At 39.2% G+C, this 17,657-nt stretch overlaps 4 protein-coding genes across 4 annotated transcripts in view; 1 reads left to right on the top strand and 3 right to left on the bottom strand.

Moving 5' to 3' along the window:
* The first annotated feature begins 450 nt into the window (after window positions 1-450).
* Window positions 451-8,032, top strand: ddx24 (DEAD-helicase 24). Its single transcript, XM_089004291.1, has 8 exons — window positions 451-1,455; window positions 1,710-2,102; window positions 3,428-3,581; window positions 3,659-4,168; window positions 6,098-6,173; window positions 7,215-7,403; window positions 7,481-7,610; window positions 7,696-8,032. The coding sequence occupies exons 1-8, from the start codon at window positions 660-662 to the stop codon at window positions 7,953-7,955; spliced, it is 2,508 nt and encodes an 835-aa protein (XP_088860417.1). The 5' UTR covers window positions 451-659; the 3' UTR covers window positions 7,956-8,032.
* fam181a (family with sequence similarity 181 member A) overlaps window positions 4,635-17,657 on the bottom strand; it is a 56,015-nt gene continuing 42,992 nt past the window's right edge. Inside the window, exon 3 of the transcript XR_016115981.1 lies at window positions 4,635-4,656. The gene's annotated coding sequence lies outside the window, so the exon portion shown is untranslated. The remainder of the gene's footprint in view (window positions 4,657-17,657) is intronic.
* LOC148893494 (ubiquitin thioesterase OTUB2-like) lies at window positions 8,166-12,610 on the bottom strand. Its single transcript, XM_089004294.1, has 5 exons — window positions 12,344-12,610; window positions 12,148-12,266; window positions 11,983-12,067; window positions 10,421-10,612; window positions 8,166-8,722 (listed from the first exon to the last, which is right to left on the bottom strand). The coding sequence occupies exons 1-5, from the start codon at window positions 12,422-12,424 to the stop codon at window positions 8,528-8,530; spliced, it is 672 nt and encodes a 223-aa protein (XP_088860420.1). The 5' UTR covers window positions 12,425-12,610; the 3' UTR covers window positions 8,166-8,527.
* The window catches only part of LOC148893493 (uncharacterized), a 5,055-nt gene continuing 1,485 nt past the window's right edge, over window positions 14,088-17,657 (bottom strand). Inside the window, exons 2-5 of the mRNA XM_089004449.1 lie at window positions 17,481-17,614; window positions 17,338-17,412; window positions 16,211-16,332; window positions 14,088-15,160 (exon numbers count right to left, since the gene is read on the bottom strand). Of these exons, the coding sequence (XP_088860575.1) occupies window positions 15,017-15,160; window positions 16,211-16,332; window positions 17,338-17,412; window positions 17,481-17,614 (475 nt within the window). The 3' untranslated portion in view covers window positions 14,088-15,016. The remainder of the gene's footprint in view (window positions 15,161-16,210; window positions 16,333-17,337; window positions 17,413-17,480; window positions 17,615-17,657) is intronic.

The following is a 17,657-nucleotide window of genomic DNA, read 5'->3' as shown; positions in this document are numbered from 1 at the left end:
AACGTTTTTCAAGTTTTTAACTAGTTTACTGGGCAGATTCATACTGCACGTTTTAATACTCAATTCTAATTTTGAGGAGTACGTCGTGCGGGTGTCATTCATTCGCCTCATCCTAGTCAGTGTAAATTTGCTCATGCGCATAAAGAGCTGCTACGTCACATTGTGCGTTCCTTGAGGAAGATTTTTTAATTCATTTATTTATTCCTCTCACATTCCCCAAAAAAATAATCATAGTAGGTTGATTAAACGTTCTAAATTGCCTCAATGTGTGATTGTGAGCGCGAGTGTTTGTATATAGAGTACATGATACTGTACTGTAATTGAGCGGCGTACTTTATTCACACTGCGTAGCGGTAGGTGGCAGTAGAGCACTTGAAAGTGCTTGCCAATCGCTATGAAACCCGAAAAGAAGAACACGTTTTTTTTTTCGTAACCACGTGACCACTAGTAATGGCTGCGCTCTTGTGACATGTGTGGTCGTACTCAACATTTTAACACGATCAAAAGGTGATCGTTTTTCTTCTCAAATCGGTTTGATCTACGACTTTCGAAGGAGCAAACTGGCTCCAGTGAAACAATTTAATTGAGCTAGTTAACAGTTGCATTTTGCTAAACACAGCGCGCCTCTCTCGTCTTGTTTCTGTTAGCATTTTCAGAAAATGAAGACAAAATCGAAAAAGAAGCAAATGCACTTCGCGCGACCCAAGCGCCGAAATCGGAGCATTGAAGTGGAGGGCCAATGGAAGCCGGTGGACTTGGATCCAGAGCTTTTTTCCGACGCGGGCCTGCTGGAGGGTCTGGTTTGTTTTGAAGAAGTGAGAAATTATCGCCTGCTAGACATCAATACGACTGAAGTTAATACAGAAAGGGAATTTCAAAGCGGAGAGAAAAAAGGAAAGAAAAGAAAGTCAAGTGGAAATGATGAGGCGGTCGAAAAGGGAGACGTGGACAGCAAAGAATCGGAAAAAACGTCAGCCCCTGTTAAGAAGAAGAAAAAAAAGAACATTTCAAAAAACGAGTCCACCCAAGATGAGACAATCTCAGTGGAGGTGACGCGAAAAGATGCAGGTGAGGAAGAGGCAATGGATACTGATCTAGACACAGACAAACTTATACCAGCCACGACTACCGCAGGTCCAACAAAACTCAAGCGTAAAACTCAAGTAAAGAAGAAAAAAAAGGGGCAAAAAGGAAAGAACAAACAGGAGAATACCAACACCACTCAAAATAAAGAAACAAAACCGAAAAAGCAACAGAAAAACTGGACCAATGCTGGACTTTCTGCGTCTGAAGAAAAAAACACTAATATGTGTGCATGGAAAGACCTGTTTGTACCACCTGTTGTGCTGAAGGCCCTCAGCAGTTTTGGCTTCACATCACCGACCCCAATTCAAGCACTGTCGCTACCTCCAGCCATCAGAGATCGTATGGATATATTAGGAGCTGCTGAGACGGGTAAGAATGACAAAATATTCTCCACACATCTCATGGAGAGAAAGGCGGGCACTATTTTTCCATCAACACTAACTGGGGGGGGATGTCAACATTACTCATTACTAAGCCGATGTGTGATATAATTTTTTTTTTTTGTTAATTATGGCCAAAATACTTTTGAATGTGTGTAGGGAGTAAAAAAGTTTACAATTCCTCCAGAGGGGATACTAATTGTATCCCTTTTGCAGACTGAGAAAAATATTCTGTCATTTCAGGAAGTGGTAAAACATTAGCTTTCGGCATTCCCATGATTCACAACATCCTGAAGTGGAAGGAAAATATGGAAAACCCTCAAGACGACAGCGTGAAATCAGAGTCCCCTGAAGCGGAACCTGAGGAACAGGACCAGGAAGAAGGAAGTATCACCGGGATAGCCGACATTGGCGATTTTGCAGAAGAGCCAAATTCTCATGACCACGATTCTGACGATGCTGATCAAGATGAGGCTGGGAAACTTGATTGCGTGCGGGTCATCGAGGAAGCTGCTGCCGGGGAAAAGAATGCCACCGTCGGCCAGGCTCGGCCTCTGCTCGGATTGGTCCTCACGCCTACTCGGGAGTTGGCAGTCCAGGTGAAACACCACATAGATGCTGTGGCAACGTTCACTGGTGAGTCACACGCACGTTTCCCCATAATGGGACTATTAACTCATTCACTGCCTGACATGTGCAAAAATATGTTCACTCCAGTGCCAGGGTTTTTGTCATTTTCACTCGAATTCCACATAATATTGAGTTTTAGGACTATGTAAACATTTAACGCAGCGTAAGAAACCTTCAACTCTCTTATTTCATCAAAAAAGAGTTAATTCCTAAATTCGATGGGTCTGGAGTTATATGAGCTTGAAATTAGGGCAGCTGTCCAAAATACAATGCAATACAGTAAAGTCTCGTTATATCGATATCGGATATATCGATAGTCCCGGTTATATCGATACTATTTCTATGCACGCACGGAGAAAATTACATGCAAACAGGGTCGGATATATCGATAGTCCCGGTTATATCGATATTTTTTCGGACTCCCTTGAATATCGATATAACGAGACTTTACTGTATTTGGTTTTTGGTTTATATAGCGCTTTTACAACAGCTGAACCTGGAACAAAGCACTAGCATGGAAAAAAATGGGGAATGCTGCCGCCTTGTGGAAAAGAAAAAAAAACATTGCCAGAGGCCATGGCCAGCGCTTTACCGGCACCCAATCATGAAAAAACAACACCTATAACAAAGCGCTTAACATGGACGACTATCAATTTTGGGACTAACTCGCTCTTAACTCATTCACTGTCAGACGATGTGCAAAAATGTGTCCACTCCAGTGCCAGGGTTTTTGTCATTTTCATTCAAATTCCAGGACCCACACAGAATATTGAGTTTTAGGACTGCATAAACATTCAATGCAGCGTTAGAAACCTTAGACGCTCTTGATTCATCAGAAAAAAAGTGTTAATTCCTCAATTTTATGGGTCTGGAGTTATATGAACTTGAAATGGGGGCGACTGTCCCAAATACAATGCAATACATACATTTTTGTTTATATAGTTTCCCTGAGAGTTTTGAAAGGTACTTATAAATGAAATGTATTATTATTATTATTATTATTATTATTATTACTATAGTGCAACAGCTCAAGCTGGAACAAAGTGCTAATTTCCCCATTGTGGGACGAATAAAGGTTTCTGAGAACATGGAAAAGGGGGAAATGCTGCCCCCTTGTAGAATTGAAAAAAAAAAACATTGCCAGAGGCCACGGCCAGCGCTTTATCAGCACCCAAACAAGAAAAAAACAAAACACGAACAAATTTGGGAATGTCGCATTATGTCATATTTTCAATTCCCTAATAAATTCATAAACAGCTGTGAATGAATTAAAGTCTTTCTGATTGTGATTATAATAATAACAATAAAATTGTTGCTTTTTTTCCCCTCAGATATCAAGACTGCCATCGTGGTGGGTGGGATGGCACCACAGAAGCAAAGAAGGATGTTGAATTACAGACCAGAAATCATCATTGCCACTCCTGGACGTCTGTGGGACTTGATTAAAGAGAAACATCCACATCTTGTCAACCTCAAACAGCTCAAGTTAGTCACCCCTCCGCTACTGGAAGCGAAAGAAAAATGATTTTATTTCCGGTTGTAATTGTCGTTGCCTTCCCCAGGAGCCTCGTGATCGACGAAGCCGACCGCATGATAGAACGAGGACACTTCGCCGAGCTGAAATGTCTGCTGGAAATGTTGAATACCACACATTTCAATCCCAATCGGCAAATATTTATTTTCTCCGCCACCCTCACCATGACCCACAGCCTCCCCATGCGCGTGGTCCAAAAGAAGAAACGGGCGCAGCAGATCGACAAAGTGGCGCTTCTCATGGGGGAAGTGGGGATCAAATCCAAGCCCAAAGTCATCGATCTAACCAGGAAGCAGGCCACCGTGGAGACCCTGACGGAGACGCAGATTCACTGTCAGAAAGAGGACAAAGATTTTTTCCTCTACTACTTCCTTTTGCAGTATCCCGGACGCACCATGGTGTTCGCCAACAGCATCGACTGCATTAAACGCCTCAGCTCGCTGCTGATCATTCTGGATTGCACGCCGCTGCCGCTGCACGCCAACATGCACCAGAAGCAGCGGCTAAAAAACCTGGAGAGGTTTGCTGAGAGGGAGAGGTGAGGCTTACGATTCCTGCCGCCTTCTTTCCATAATGTCAGCTATCTATGAGAAGGTTTCTTCAGCCGTCATCTTTACTTCTTAGAAGGTGTCAGACGTTTCGCTTCTTATCCAAGAGGCTTCGTCAGCGAACGGGATAATACTAGTGGGCCTCAATCTGCAGTACATATGCACCTAAAATCTAGCAACCACTCATTTGGCGACAATGAGGTTAAAATTTTAGCGAAAGAAAATAGATGGTTTGAAAGGGGAGTAAAAGAAGCTATGTTCATAAAACAGCAAAACCCTTCACTAAATCGCCATGGTGGGGTGAGGTTGAATTTGGATCGTTCCTACAACCGACTTCTTAGGCAACATAGGCTTAGTTATGCTGATGAGGTGATACCAGAGTAAATGGGGCAATCAGGCCAGTCGTAGACCCCGTACTCAGGCAGAAAATAGAAGTAATCAGTGTACCCGCAGGGAGTAGTCCTCTGCTCCCCCCTACCTGAGAGCAGGGACCAATCATAGCAGAGTCTGGCACCGCCACGTCTGGACACTAAGGATATATATATATATATATATATATATATATATATATATATATATATATATATATATATATATATATATATACACAGTAAAGTCTCGTTATATCGATATTCAAGGGAGTCCAAAAAAATATCGATATAACCGGGTCTATCGATATATCCGACCCTGTTTGCATGTAATTTTCTCCATGCGTGCATAGAAATAGTATCGATATAACCGGGACTATCGATATATCCGATATCGATATAACGAGACTTTACTGTATGTGTATATATATATATATATATATATAGGGCCAAAAACTACCAGCAAAAAAAAAATAGTTCGCTGACAAGCCTCTTGGACAAGAAGCGAAACGTCCGACACCTTCAAAGAAGTACAGATGACGGCAGAAGAAACCTTTTCATCGATGGACCACTCCTGTACGACTGAGAGCTAACACACACGTAATATTAGCTAGTTCAACTACCTCCGATAATAGCATTCCATATGATTTTTGTTTTTTAATACTATCCGCTAAAAACACTCCACTTCTGATTTTCACGATTGTGAAAATTGAAATCATGATTATATTGTAACCACGCAACCATCGTTCACCATTTGCAATTTAATATTCGCTCTTTGCTAAAAAGTCTCCTTTTAACTCATTCACCGCCATTCACGAATGTATTCAAAAATTGAAAATATTAGAGAGCGCCATTCCCCAATTTGTTCTTGTTTTGTTTTTTCATGCTTGGGTGCTGATAAAGCGCTCACCATGGCCTCTGGCAATGTTTTTTTTTTCTTTTCCACAAGGGGGCAGCATTTCCCTTTCTTCAGCTGTTGTTAAAACGCTTTATGAACCAATATGTATGTATTGCTTTGTATTTTGAACAGCTGCCCTCATTTCAAGCTCATATAACTCCAGACACATACTTTAGGGATTAACTTTTTTTTTCTGAGGAAAAAAAGCGCGTTTAAAGTTTCTAACGCTGCATTGCATGTTCATATACAGTAAAGTCTCGTTATATCGATATTCAAGGGAGTCGGCAAAAATATCGATATAACCGGGACTATCGATATATCCGACCCTGTTTGCATGTAATTTTCTCCGTGCGTGCATAGAAATAGTATCGATATAACCGGGACTATCGATATATCCGATATCGATATAACGAGACTTTACTGTAGTCCTAAACCTCAATATTCTGTGGGTCCTGGAATTCAAGTGATAATGACAAAAACCCTGGCAATGGAGTGGACACATTTTTGCACATCGTCTGGCAGTGAACGAGTTAATCGTTGACTACATTTGGCGCAAAAGGTGTTCTATGTGACATCTGCTGGGACTAAAATGACTGAAAATATGCGACAATTGGGATTTTTTTTTTCGTGCCCTCCCCACCCCCACCCCATAGTTGTGTGTTGCTCACGACTGATGTAGCGGCAAGGGGACTGGATATCCCCGATGTGCAGCATGTTATTCACTACCAGGTAAGATTTCCTACTTGATATTCTCCTTTTGAGTTACATTTCAACACTGGCAACCGTGATATGTATTTCCCGGTTTATAAGGCACACCCAAAATATATGAATATGTAAAATTTGAAAACTTGTATTCGTTTTTTTAATTCATTGAATAGACCGGAGCGCCGTATATATGGAAAAAGTTTGAAAATGCACAATTCATTGGGGTTGCGCCTTATACTACGGTGCGCCTTATATGAATATTAAAATACGGTCATCACCTTCACATGCCTATGTAGATAAACACGAGATTTGTTGAATGGATACTGAATTATGATAGGAAGTATTGAAAGGCATGAATATTAGCTAGCTAGCTATTTTCTATCTAATAGCTTGCTCGCTAGCTGGCTATTAGCTATCTAGCTGGCTATCTATTAGCTAGCTAGCTAGCTTTCTATCTATTTGCATTATTCCAGGTTGAGTGAACGCTAGCGCGTGTGACTGCCGCTGCTCACCCACAAAAAAAACGTATCCTGTGACTGTAAAATGACTATTTATTTTTCTTTTGACTTTTTTTATGTAGACATTAGTATGAAATATTGTGTTAAGTCTATTCTCTGTCTTTTCTGTAATACCGTACAATACTGTAGCTATCTGGCTGGCTGGCTAGCTATCTGGCTGCCTAGCTATTAGCTATCTATGGCCTTGCTAGCTAGCTTTCTATCTATTTGTCTTGCTATTCTATTTGAGTTACTTCCGGGTTGAGTGAACACTGGCGCGAGTGGCTGCTGCTCACCTACAAAAAAACTGATCCTGTGACTCTAAAGTGACCTTGAGAGTTTTGAAAGGCGCTTATAAATGAGATTTATTATTATTATTTTTATTTTTTGTATTTTTATTTGTATTATTTTTATTTTTAGTTGTTTATTTTTATCATTTTTTATTGTATTTTTATTTTTCTTATTATTTTTCTACTTTTATTTTTATTTTTATTTTTAATTACTTTCACACTCGGTAAGTAAAAACACCACGACCCTTTTTACCGTACTCATGTCTTTCCAACTTCAGGTCCCTCGCACATCTGAAACATACGTCCATCGCAGTGGCAGGACAGCCAGAGCTACAAAAGAGGGTCTCAGTTTACTGCTCATTAGTCCAGACGACGTGATGAACTTCAAAAAGATTTACAAGAACCTCGGAAAGGATGAGGCACTGCCACCCTTTCCCGTGGAGGTTCACTACATGGACGCTATCAAGGCGAGAACCGCCGCCAATTTTCTTATTTGGTCTTTGAGGACTTATTTTCATATTTTAAATTGTCAATCTCCACACAGGAGCGTGTCAACTTAGCCCGAAAGATAGAAAAAATTGAGTATTACAACAGCAAGCAAAAACACCACAACTCCTGGTTGAGGGAAGCAGCAGATGCTATGGATATCCAACTCGACGAGGATCTTTTGCTAGGTGAGCGCAATATAGCACGTGGAGGCTAACCGCTTTTGGAGTCGATCAAATGCAGAAAACTGAACAATCTGTGTTACTTCCGCAGGCAAAGGGAGGGATGAACATGACGACCGAGTCCAACAGAAGATGGTGAAAGGGATGAAGAAACAATTGAAACATCTCATCTCCCAGCCTGTTTTTAAGAGTGTGACAAAGACCAAGTACCCTACACAGATGGGGCGCCTGTGTTTGGCTAACTTGCCCGTCACGGGGGAGCAAAGCGCCCTCCAGAGTGTGTCGGCACAGAAAAAGAAAACGGCTCCGCCGCAGTATAAGAGGACGCAGAAAAAAGTGAACAATTTGTAATTTTCTTGGAATGCGACAATTTTTGGACAGAAATGATATCCATTGCAATTTTGGCTAATTAAAAACTGCTATTTTAATTGGATTGGATTAGCCTTCATTCGTCTCGCAGTGGAGAAGTTTATATTTTGCAGCAACAAAGTACAGCTGCCCGCATTTTAAGCTCACATAACTCCAGACCCATATAATTTAGGAATTAACTGTTTTTTTCTGATGAAAGAAGAGAGTCCAAGTTTTCTTACGCTGCATTGAATATGTACTTTATGTAGTCCTAAAACTCAATATTCTGTAGGTGCTGTAATTTGAGTGACAATGACAAAAACCCTGGCACTAAAGTAGAAACATTTTTGTACATCGCCTAGCACTAAATGAGCGAAATCAGAACACCAGCGGATCATATAGGACAAATTGTAAAGAAAACTTTGGGGGCTGACTACTTTAATATAAATATCAATTACATTTGACATTTTTCTTTTTTAATGTTTACAATCACGTGTGAAAAGCAGAGAATGAAACGCAATCCCGGTCGACCGTGTCTGTGACAGGGAACAGTCAAGAATGGGGGGCGGGGGGGGTCATGGTCCCAGAATGCTAAAGTGTGATACATGGTGGAGGAGATGCAGGGAGGGCTCGGCCCCTTCAGGGATAACGTGATGCATCAACTGTTCATCTTCACCGTCCATTGACACAATGTGGATACAGATATCCAGTGCCTGAGTTAGAGCCAGGATGTCCACATGGTCACACTTCATCCCCATGGCTTCTACTTCCTGCACGTAAGTAAAACATATTTTAAGTGTTTAAAGGACAACAGACGCCTCCGGACAAGTTGTGTCCATAATTTGTAAACTCACTGCAAATGACTTCTACTGAGCGTATTTGACAAAGATTCCACGGCATATAGCTATATTTTACGTTTTAAGACTCGGGCTGAATATTCAGGAAGTCTTGTTTTTGAGTTGGTGACGAGTCCGTACGTGACGTCATGAAATGACACCCCCCCCCCCCCGACCGACAAAAAGACACATTGTAGCAGTCCTTCATCACGTCAATGTATTTTGCTGTACTGTTTGTCTGAAAACCTTCATGTTGCACTCAAAAGCCGCCAGAAGAGGGCATCCAAGCTCCATGGAAGGAATTTATCAGCCTTTGGAAACGGGCTGATTCATTCCTCACGGGAGCTGGTCGCCATTTTTGGGTGCGACATTTCCCCCCCCCCCCCCCGCCCCAGAATGACACGGGAAAAAATCTTTAATCGATTGCAAACTTGTATGCTTTCCTCTTCAGAACTCGTATTCATAACTGAATGTGTAACAAGAAAGCATATTCTCCGAATCTGAAGCCATTGTTTTGATTCTCCAGCAATGCAAGACGTCTTGGCGTGACGTCACGAACTGTGGGCGGGACTTTCTGAAAATGCCCAATTCACAGCTAAATTTTTTTGCAGATTTTGGACACCAAGTCATTTTTATTGGTGTTTTGCATTTGAATAAAAATGTCATACTCTGTGTTTTGGGTATTTTAGATGCTATAGAACGTTTTTCTGACGTCGGTTGTCCTTTAATGTTAATGCTGTTTATGAATCACCAATTCCTAATCAATGATCTCATTTGCGCTTGCAATGAAGAACGCTTCTGCTTTTAACACATTCGAGAGCACATTAATTTCATCTGCTGTATGTCATGCATATGAGCATATTTATATGTATTTAGTGATGAAAGTCATCCAGATTTTCACAGAATTCTGTATTGGTCAAATTTTCATGAAAGGTCCTCTGGAAAACTGAGGAAACATTGCCGAAAATTAATTCGGATTGACAACATTGAACAAACATGCGTTTGAGTTAGATGTTTTGCTTGTAGCGACGCCACTCGAGCGAAACACACCTTAGCACTCCATTCTCTGCTGCTCTCTACTCTGCATGTGTCACCGCGAACATGTGCGCACGTGCAATTTTTAGGAAAGTCCATTTTCATCTCTGTATTCCATTGTCTTGATTCATTATGTTTATGTATTTATTTATTTCATATTTGTTTATTTGATTATTTATTTGTCCATTAGTTTATTTATTTGTATTTCTTTATTTCTCCATCCATTTATTTATTTGTATTTATTTTCATTTATTTTTCCTTTATTGTATCCATTTGTTTTTATTTATGTTTATTCATTTATTTTCATTATTTTTTATGTATTTATTTATGTATTTACCATTTATTTAATTATTTCTTCGGCAGTTTATTTACTTGGTTATATTCGTATTTATGTTACTTCCGGGTTGAGTGAACGCTGGCGCGTATGGCTGCCGCTGCTCACCCACAGAAAAAAAATGACCTGTGACTGTAAAGCGTCCTTGAGAGTTTTGAAAGGCGCTTATAAATGAAATGTATTATTTTTAAGAAGATATACTATCGCGCAGGGATGAACAAAGTATGTCCCGGACCACATCACAGGGAAGCTTTCATACTTACTTGATGACAGTAGATCTGCAGACTGGGCGCTTCCACAAAGTTGCAAAAGTCGTCGGCGTGGTTCTGCAGGTATGCAGATGTGAGCAGGCGCAGGTACTGCACCACACTGTCTGAGGTCACGTGATCATTGAAGAATTTCAGCAGTATTTCCTCCCTCCTGCTGCCCTCGCAATGCCCAATGACATTGAGGACCTTTTCAAACGAAAATTAAAAACACAAAACATTCAAAAAGGGTTACGGTCTCAAATGTTCGGGTTGTAGTCTTTGGTTAGATTTCCGTTTATACCGTACTTTCAGGTGTATAAGGTGCACCCAAAAACCTTGATTTTCTTCAAAAGATGACCTTGCGCCTTATACACAGGTGTGCCTTATATGTGAAGTAATATTGAGCATGTCTCGCAACTACTGTCAGCAGCTACCGACTCCATTTCCCCCTGTAGAACTTGTGTGTAGCGCCTTGTATTTGGAAACGTTTTATATATTATATATGGAAATTCATTGCGGGGTGTGCCTTATACTCTGGTGCGCCTTATACACGTATATGGAAAAGGTGTGAAAATCCATCATTCATTGGGGGTGCGCCTTATACGCTGGTGCGGCTTATACGCCGGAAAATACGGTACGTTAAATTAATTTTAAAAGTTTTTATATTTTGCCAAGTCTTAAATTACACTGTAAACAAAAGTATGTTTACACTTCACTGTTAAAAAAAACGTATTATGGGGGAAGGGTAAAACGGCAATTTAAATTGGATTGTATTTGCCTTTGTTAGTGTCACAGTGGAGAAATTTACATTTCACAGCAGCAAAGTGATGAAAGGACTGAAAGTAGAAAAACAAAATATATGAACTGCTGGAAAGGCAGCCACTATCGCGGCGCAGTCTTGAAGTCAAAAGAACAAAAAAACTACATAAATAACATGACAATACAAAGACAGAGAGTCATTCATTCTTAAGCACTTGCTGTACACTGTTACACGAAACAGTTCCAGATTCAATGTGTAACTTTAATATATCAACAAATGACATTTATGGCAATATTAGCTAATCAAGACAAGGGCTATCTGAGGAAACAGTAATCACATTTCTGGTTTTATTTTGTTTTGACATGTAGTTTTATTATTTAGGTTTTTTTGTATAATCTAACAAAACACTTTATTTGGAGGGGGGAGGGTAACACAGCAATTTAAATTGTAAATAATATATAAATGAGTGACATTTACGGGAACAATATTAGCATATCAAGACAATGTCCATCTGAGCAAACAGTAATTACATTTCCGGATTTCAGTTTTTATTTTGTTTTGGCTTGTTAGTTTTATTATTATTATTTTTTTTGTGTGTGTATAATCTAACAATAGACGATTTACTGGGGTGGGGGTAAAATGGCAATTTAATACCTAAATGAGTAACATTTACGGTAACAATATTAGTAGATCAAAACAAGGGCTATCTGAGCAAACAGTAATTACATTTCCGGATTTCAGTTTTTATTTTGTTTGGACGTGTTAGTTTCATTATTTAGTTTTATGTTGTTGTATAGTATAACAAAACACGATTTACTGTGTTCAGGTGAAGCTGGAAGGAACTCTGGTCAAATCCTGCAGAGGAAAGGTGCTCGCTGGACGTGATGATTTTCTCCTTGAACCTGAACGTGAGATCATTTTAAGACAATAATCTTACATTTTAGTTGAATACGTAAAAAAAGTTGTTCATGATCATACCGACCTTTGCAAAGCCTTGACATTATGCAGGATTGACTCCAAATAGGCAAAACAAAAGGCTCTGTAGAAACAATTACCATCGCCTCGCACTCTCCTTACGAAGGAAAACAAGCCGCTGAGCTCCTGAGGAACCACAGCAGCGGATTAAACAAAAAAAGGGGACTTTAGATAGTTTTGACACAGGTTGCGATGTCACCTACTTGACATTTGCTGGAATGTTTTTGCTGTCCGAAGAGCACAGAGACATCTTCCATGTCAGACACCAGGGTGCCAGCCTCCATTTCCCCCGGAGAAACATACGCGATCGCACAAAACGTAGCTTGAAACTGTAACCTCGTCAGTCTACTTAATAGCACCGCGACTCCCCGTTACGTTTCGCTGAAAAGTGCATCTCGAGGGAAAGCGTTCAAACTACAAAAAAACGCTTCGCTAGTTGTTGTTTTCGGACGGAAGTGCCACGTGTTTGTCACTTAAAGGTCCAGTGCATCTTTATTGTTACAGTAGATCGGCAACGACTACGTGATGTCGTGCCTCATCGAGTATTTTTTTCAAGGCTACATTAAAGTAAAGATGTGAGTGCGTCATCTACACGCAAATCTTACGTTTCAGGTAAAGTTTTAAGCAAATCCAAAGTTACCGTGACCAAAAAAAAGCAATTTAGCATAGTACAACAGCCAAAGTGGTAGTAAGTGTTCGATAAACATGCAGTACACGTTTACGTTTCCACAAACAAAAGACAAATGGAGAGAAATAACTGATAAAGAGCGAAAAAAAAGAACAAATACAGAAAAAATACTAAATAAAATCAACACGCAAATCCACGAGTGCCATTCTTTGAATACAGTAATCCCTTGCTACTTTGCTGTTCGACATCACGACCCTCGGTGCATCGCGGATTTTTTTCGAACCTCAAAAAGGCCGCAAATAGCAGAGAAACTCACCACAGTACAGTACTGTAAAACCACAGCGTGTCACAGAGCAGCATATAACTTACATTAGATTTACTAGTGTTTTTTTTTAATGTATTCATCCATTTTGAGGCATTACTGTGCTGTAAATACACAAAACCGAACATTAGTTCAGTAGCCAAAAACATCGGTTTCATTTGGCTACACCTGACAATGAGTCACCGATTAATGTAAACACAATTTTCATGACTTTGCTTACTGTACATTAATCGTATTGACTTTGTATGCCATTACGCCAACGAATCGACGGTGCGTTACAGCAAGAAAGATAAGTATTGTAGCTGTAAATATTATACGGTATACGGTACTGTATGTTGATAGTGAACTGTTTATTGCATTACAGTTTTGTTACTGCAAACATTAACCATGCTTCTTTATGCATGTCATTTACTGTATTCCACAAAATTTGCCCTCATAAATATTTTTGAACTCATACACATGTAAATTTACCAATACATGTTGAGTTTGCTACATCGGCGTTTCTCGTCTATCGTGGGTGGTCCCTGTCCGCATTAAATGAAATGTATTATTATTATTATTATTATTATTATTATTATTATTATTATTAACCGCGAGAAACGAGGGATTACTTAATGCAGGGGTTGACTTTCGTTTCGAGTTGTAATACGGCCATCGACCATGAGGTGTCAGACATAATTTAGTTGTTTTTAGATATTTTCAAAGCCGGTCTTTCAACAAGAAGATACAACAACAAACTGTGCCCCCCAAAGTCTGCGTTGTAATCTATAGAAACAGATATTTTTAGTCGGGTAAATATTGCTGCTTACAACTTTTTTTATTTTATATTCAGGCCCAGTTCACATGTTCAGCCCATTCGAACGTCCACTTTTAATGCTAATGCGTGCGTGCGTCAATCCCATAATACAGTTTGAAACTGAATCCTATCCTATAACAGATCTATAAATTAAAAAAACACATTATTTCTTCAAAGAGCGCACACCCAGAACTCAAAAAGTTGATTCGAACAACCTTTATTCAACCAGAAATGGCATCATAAACACAATGAGACACGTCCCGTCAGCACATATGAAGGTTAAACTGAGATGCTACGAACACTTAAACATGTACCAGTGTACAGTATATATGTACACAAAAACAGAAAATTACTCACGTGAGGTAACTCTGAAATAAGTGGGGAGCTAATTCAAAGCAGTAAGAAAAAACAACAACTTTGCTCAGCACTCAGTAGTGTATTGAGAAAAAAAACAGTTATCCATTAAAAGGTCTCTAATCATTTAGAACCATGTCCAATCTTTTGTTTTTGTTTTTCTATATGTCTAAAGTAGGGGGTACTAAGAATCCCTGCGTAGAAGGATCCTTCTCCGACAAGAGGTCTTACATTTGATAAAATTTGTCATTTGTCAAGACTTTAAAAAGATTAGAATTGTTATAAATACAGCTCATGATTAAAAAGTCTCTGTAAATGATTAAAAAGTTTCTGTAAATGTCAAAAATATGATTGTCATTTCAAAATACATACTATTGATTTTTATTTTGTGAAAAAGGTCTTAAATTTGATGAAATTGAGTTTCAAATAAATTAAAGGCCTTTATTGTACCGGTTTTTTACCTGGAACATAAGGCGCACCTTCAACGAATGACATACTGTATTTAAGAACCTTTTCCATACATAAGCTGCACCGCATTATAAGGGGCACATTCAATGAATGATATATTTTAAAACATTTTATTAAATACGGCACTTTAATTTATTATGTTATATTACAAAACTCAAAATCATATATCATGCTGTTTACTGAATGAGGTCTTAAACCTAATAAGTCAAAAACTTCTTGGCAACACACTTTTTTTTACAGTGCGATATTATAGCAATACATGAAGTTTTCCTTGAGTTCAGGAACTGTCATGCACGATAGATGACAGATTATTCCTGGGTATTCTGCATGGTGGCTGCGCAGCCACAGCGGCGGGTTAGGTGCATGGAAGTGATGACCACCGTGTTCCACTCATCCCTGTACATGACCGGCACCGCTTCCTGTGCGGTGGGCTGGCAACATGGCTCCTGGACCTGCAGAAAACAGGAATACGCAGCAGCATGATACACTGTGACAGGACTTTTATATTATATTATATTATATTATATTATATTATATTATATTATATTATATTATATTATATACTTGGTATGTGAGAAAAATTTTCAATAATAATTCATCACACATTTTCTAATACCATATTAAAGTGCATTTAAATAGCTTTCTAAAGTGCATTTAAATAGCTTTTCTAAAGTGCATTTAAATAGCTTTCAAATGATGATAATCATGGTAATCATTAATGGTAATGATGATAATCTAGAGATTATTGTTCTCTGACAAATAATAAGGAAATAATGGAATTTTTAAATTTTGAAATATGAGGGGATTTTCTGCCTGTAATTACACAGTTAAAACAATGAAAATCTGTGTCGGAGGTCTTTATTACAGTTTAAACTATCATAACTTTCTTAATTTTTGGCAGATCTTAATAAGTAAGGTACCATTGCTAAGGCTTTGAAATTCTAAACAGGAACAAAGAACACAAGAAAAGATTTAAAATATAAATTAGCAAATATCAACGATTAAATTGAGGCAGATTTTCGTCAGAAATCAAAAATGGCTGTCACTGAATACTAGGAAGAAAATTGCAAGCTCTAGAAATATATATGCTAATGCTTCTTTTTGCTTGAGACATGACAGTTGTGGAGAAAAATATATATTCTACCACTTTTACGAGTTATAAAAATACAACTTACTCACCTTTATTAACTGTAGTGTTAGTAAAAAGAGCGTAAACTTCAATCAATTTTTTCCCTGTTTCTCATTGTCGTATTCGGAAATTTCAAGAACCAGCATGGAGGGAAAGGTGTAATACATAATCATAAACTGCATAGCTTGGAAAATCCCATGAAAAACGATTACATACTTCACAAAAATGCAATGCTATACGACTACAGTACAGAGTACGAGTACGAGTACAGAGTGTGCTCAGTTCACTGGACAGAAACAATCGCGGTGGAATATCGGTCACTGTAGCGTACCTATAATCAAGACAACAAATCAAACTTCTGAAGCAAACACACCTGAAAGCCATCACGTTGGGGAGTATCAGACTGGGGTCTGCACGATGCGCTTTGGCCGCATGGGGTGCAGTGCACCAAGGTGACATGATCAGGATAGATCATCCAATTGTCCCAGCCCAGATCTGAAAGAAAAAAAAATGGAATGAATTACCACCAATGAATTATTTATTTATATATTATTTTTTGAACACTTTTTTTCATTCATTAAAGGACAACCGACGTCTCCGGACAAGTTGTGCCATAGTTTGTAAAATGGCTTCAAATGACTTCTACTGAGCGTATTTTAATAAGATTCCACCGCATATAGCTATATTTTACGTTTTATGACTCGCACTGAATATTCAGGAAGGCTTATTTTTGAGTTGGTGACGAGTCCGTACGTGATGTCGCTAAAGGAACGCCCCTGACCGAAAAAAGACGCATTGTAGCGGTCCTTTCATCACCTCAATGTATTTTGCTGTACTTGGTCTGAAAACCTCGTGTTGCACCTAAAAGCCGCCAGAAGAGGGAGTCCAAGCTCCATATAAGGAATTTATCAGCCTGTGGAAATGCAGGTGGCCACAGGAGGTCTCCATTTTGTGCCTCTTTTTCATTGAGACATTTCTCCTCAATGTTGCTTCATAATGGCAAGGAATAAATTCTTTAATCGACTGCAAACATGGATGCTTTCCTCTTCAGAACTATTTGAATCATATTCATAACTGGATGTGTAACAAGAAAGCATATTCTCCAAATCTGAAGCCATTGTTTTGATTCTCGAGCAAGGCAAGATGTCTTGGCGTGATGTCACGAACTGGGGGCGGGACTTTCTGAAAATTCGCAGCTCAATTTTTTGGCAGATTTTGGACACTTTAAGTCATTTTTATTGGTGTTTTGCATTTGAAAAAAAATATCATACTGCGTGTTTTGGGTATTTTCGATGCGCTAAAACGTGTTTCTGATGTCAGTTAAGAAACAAAAAAGTGACGTCGGTTGTCCTTTAAATGTGTGCCTTATAGTCCGGTACGTCTTATATTTGGAACAAAGTTTATATGTTTTTATATTGTACCGTATTTATATGAAGATAAGAAACTATTAAAAAGGCAACGAAAACGCAAAATCCTGATTAAGGGGAGATCAATATCTACCTGTCATGAAAACCTCTGATGTCTTGGTACAGCATCCTGAGGTGTCCTGGCCATCAGAGGAAGAGCCGGACAAAACTATGGAAGTCGGAACGAAATTGAGCGCCAACGTCCCTGATATTCAGGTATGTGCATTCTAGTTTTACCTTCTAAAGCTTGAAATCGCTCTGTAATTCCGCTCCACTGCTTTGTGCTGGCCTTTGGCAGCCGCGGTTCGCTCTGCAGGTTGAGGGCAGCCAAGAGGGCCTTTCGAATGGCCTGCAGGGACTCACCAGGGCATCTGCAGGCAAACAGCAACTGTAACTTCAAAATTCTTTGGTGCA

The sequence above is a fragment of the Hippocampus bargibanti genome, linkage group LG09 (assembly GCF_051943395.1).
Source record: "Hippocampus bargibanti isolate YZ-2025 linkage group LG09, ASM5194339v1, whole genome shotgun sequence".
NCBI classification, from domain to species: domain Eukaryota; kingdom Metazoa; phylum Chordata; class Actinopteri; order Syngnathiformes; family Syngnathidae; genus Hippocampus; species Hippocampus bargibanti.
Note: the sequence above shows the minus strand (reverse complement) of the source record. Positions and strands in the feature narration are given on the sequence as shown.

Excerpts from the sequence above, each read along its gene's own strand:
- ddx24 (XM_089004291.1), top strand. The coding sequence starts at position 660 with ATGAAGACAAAATCGAAAAAGAAGCAAATGCACTTCGCGCGACCCAAG. Across the intron at positions 1,456-1,709 it reads ATTAGGAGCTGCTGAGACGG|GAAGTGGTAAAACATTAGCT; the intron begins GTAAGAATGACA and ends CTGTCATTTCAG. Across the intron at positions 3,582-3,658 it reads GTCAACCTCAAACAGCTCAA|GAGCCTCGTGATCGACGAAG; the intron begins GTTAGTCACCCC and ends TGCCTTCCCCAG.
- LOC148893494 (XM_089004294.1), bottom strand. The coding sequence starts at position 12,424 with ATGGAGGCTGGCACCCTGGTGTCTGACATGGAAGATGTCTCTGTGCTC. Across the intron at positions 12,267-12,343 it reads AACATTCCAGCAAATGTCAA|GAGCTCAGCGGCTTGTTTTC; the intron begins GTAGGTGACATC and ends GTGGTTCCTCAG. Across the intron at positions 12,068-12,147 it reads AATGTCAAGGCTTTGCAAAG|GTTCAAGGAGAAAATCATCA; the intron begins GTCGGTATGATC and ends TCTCACGTTCAG.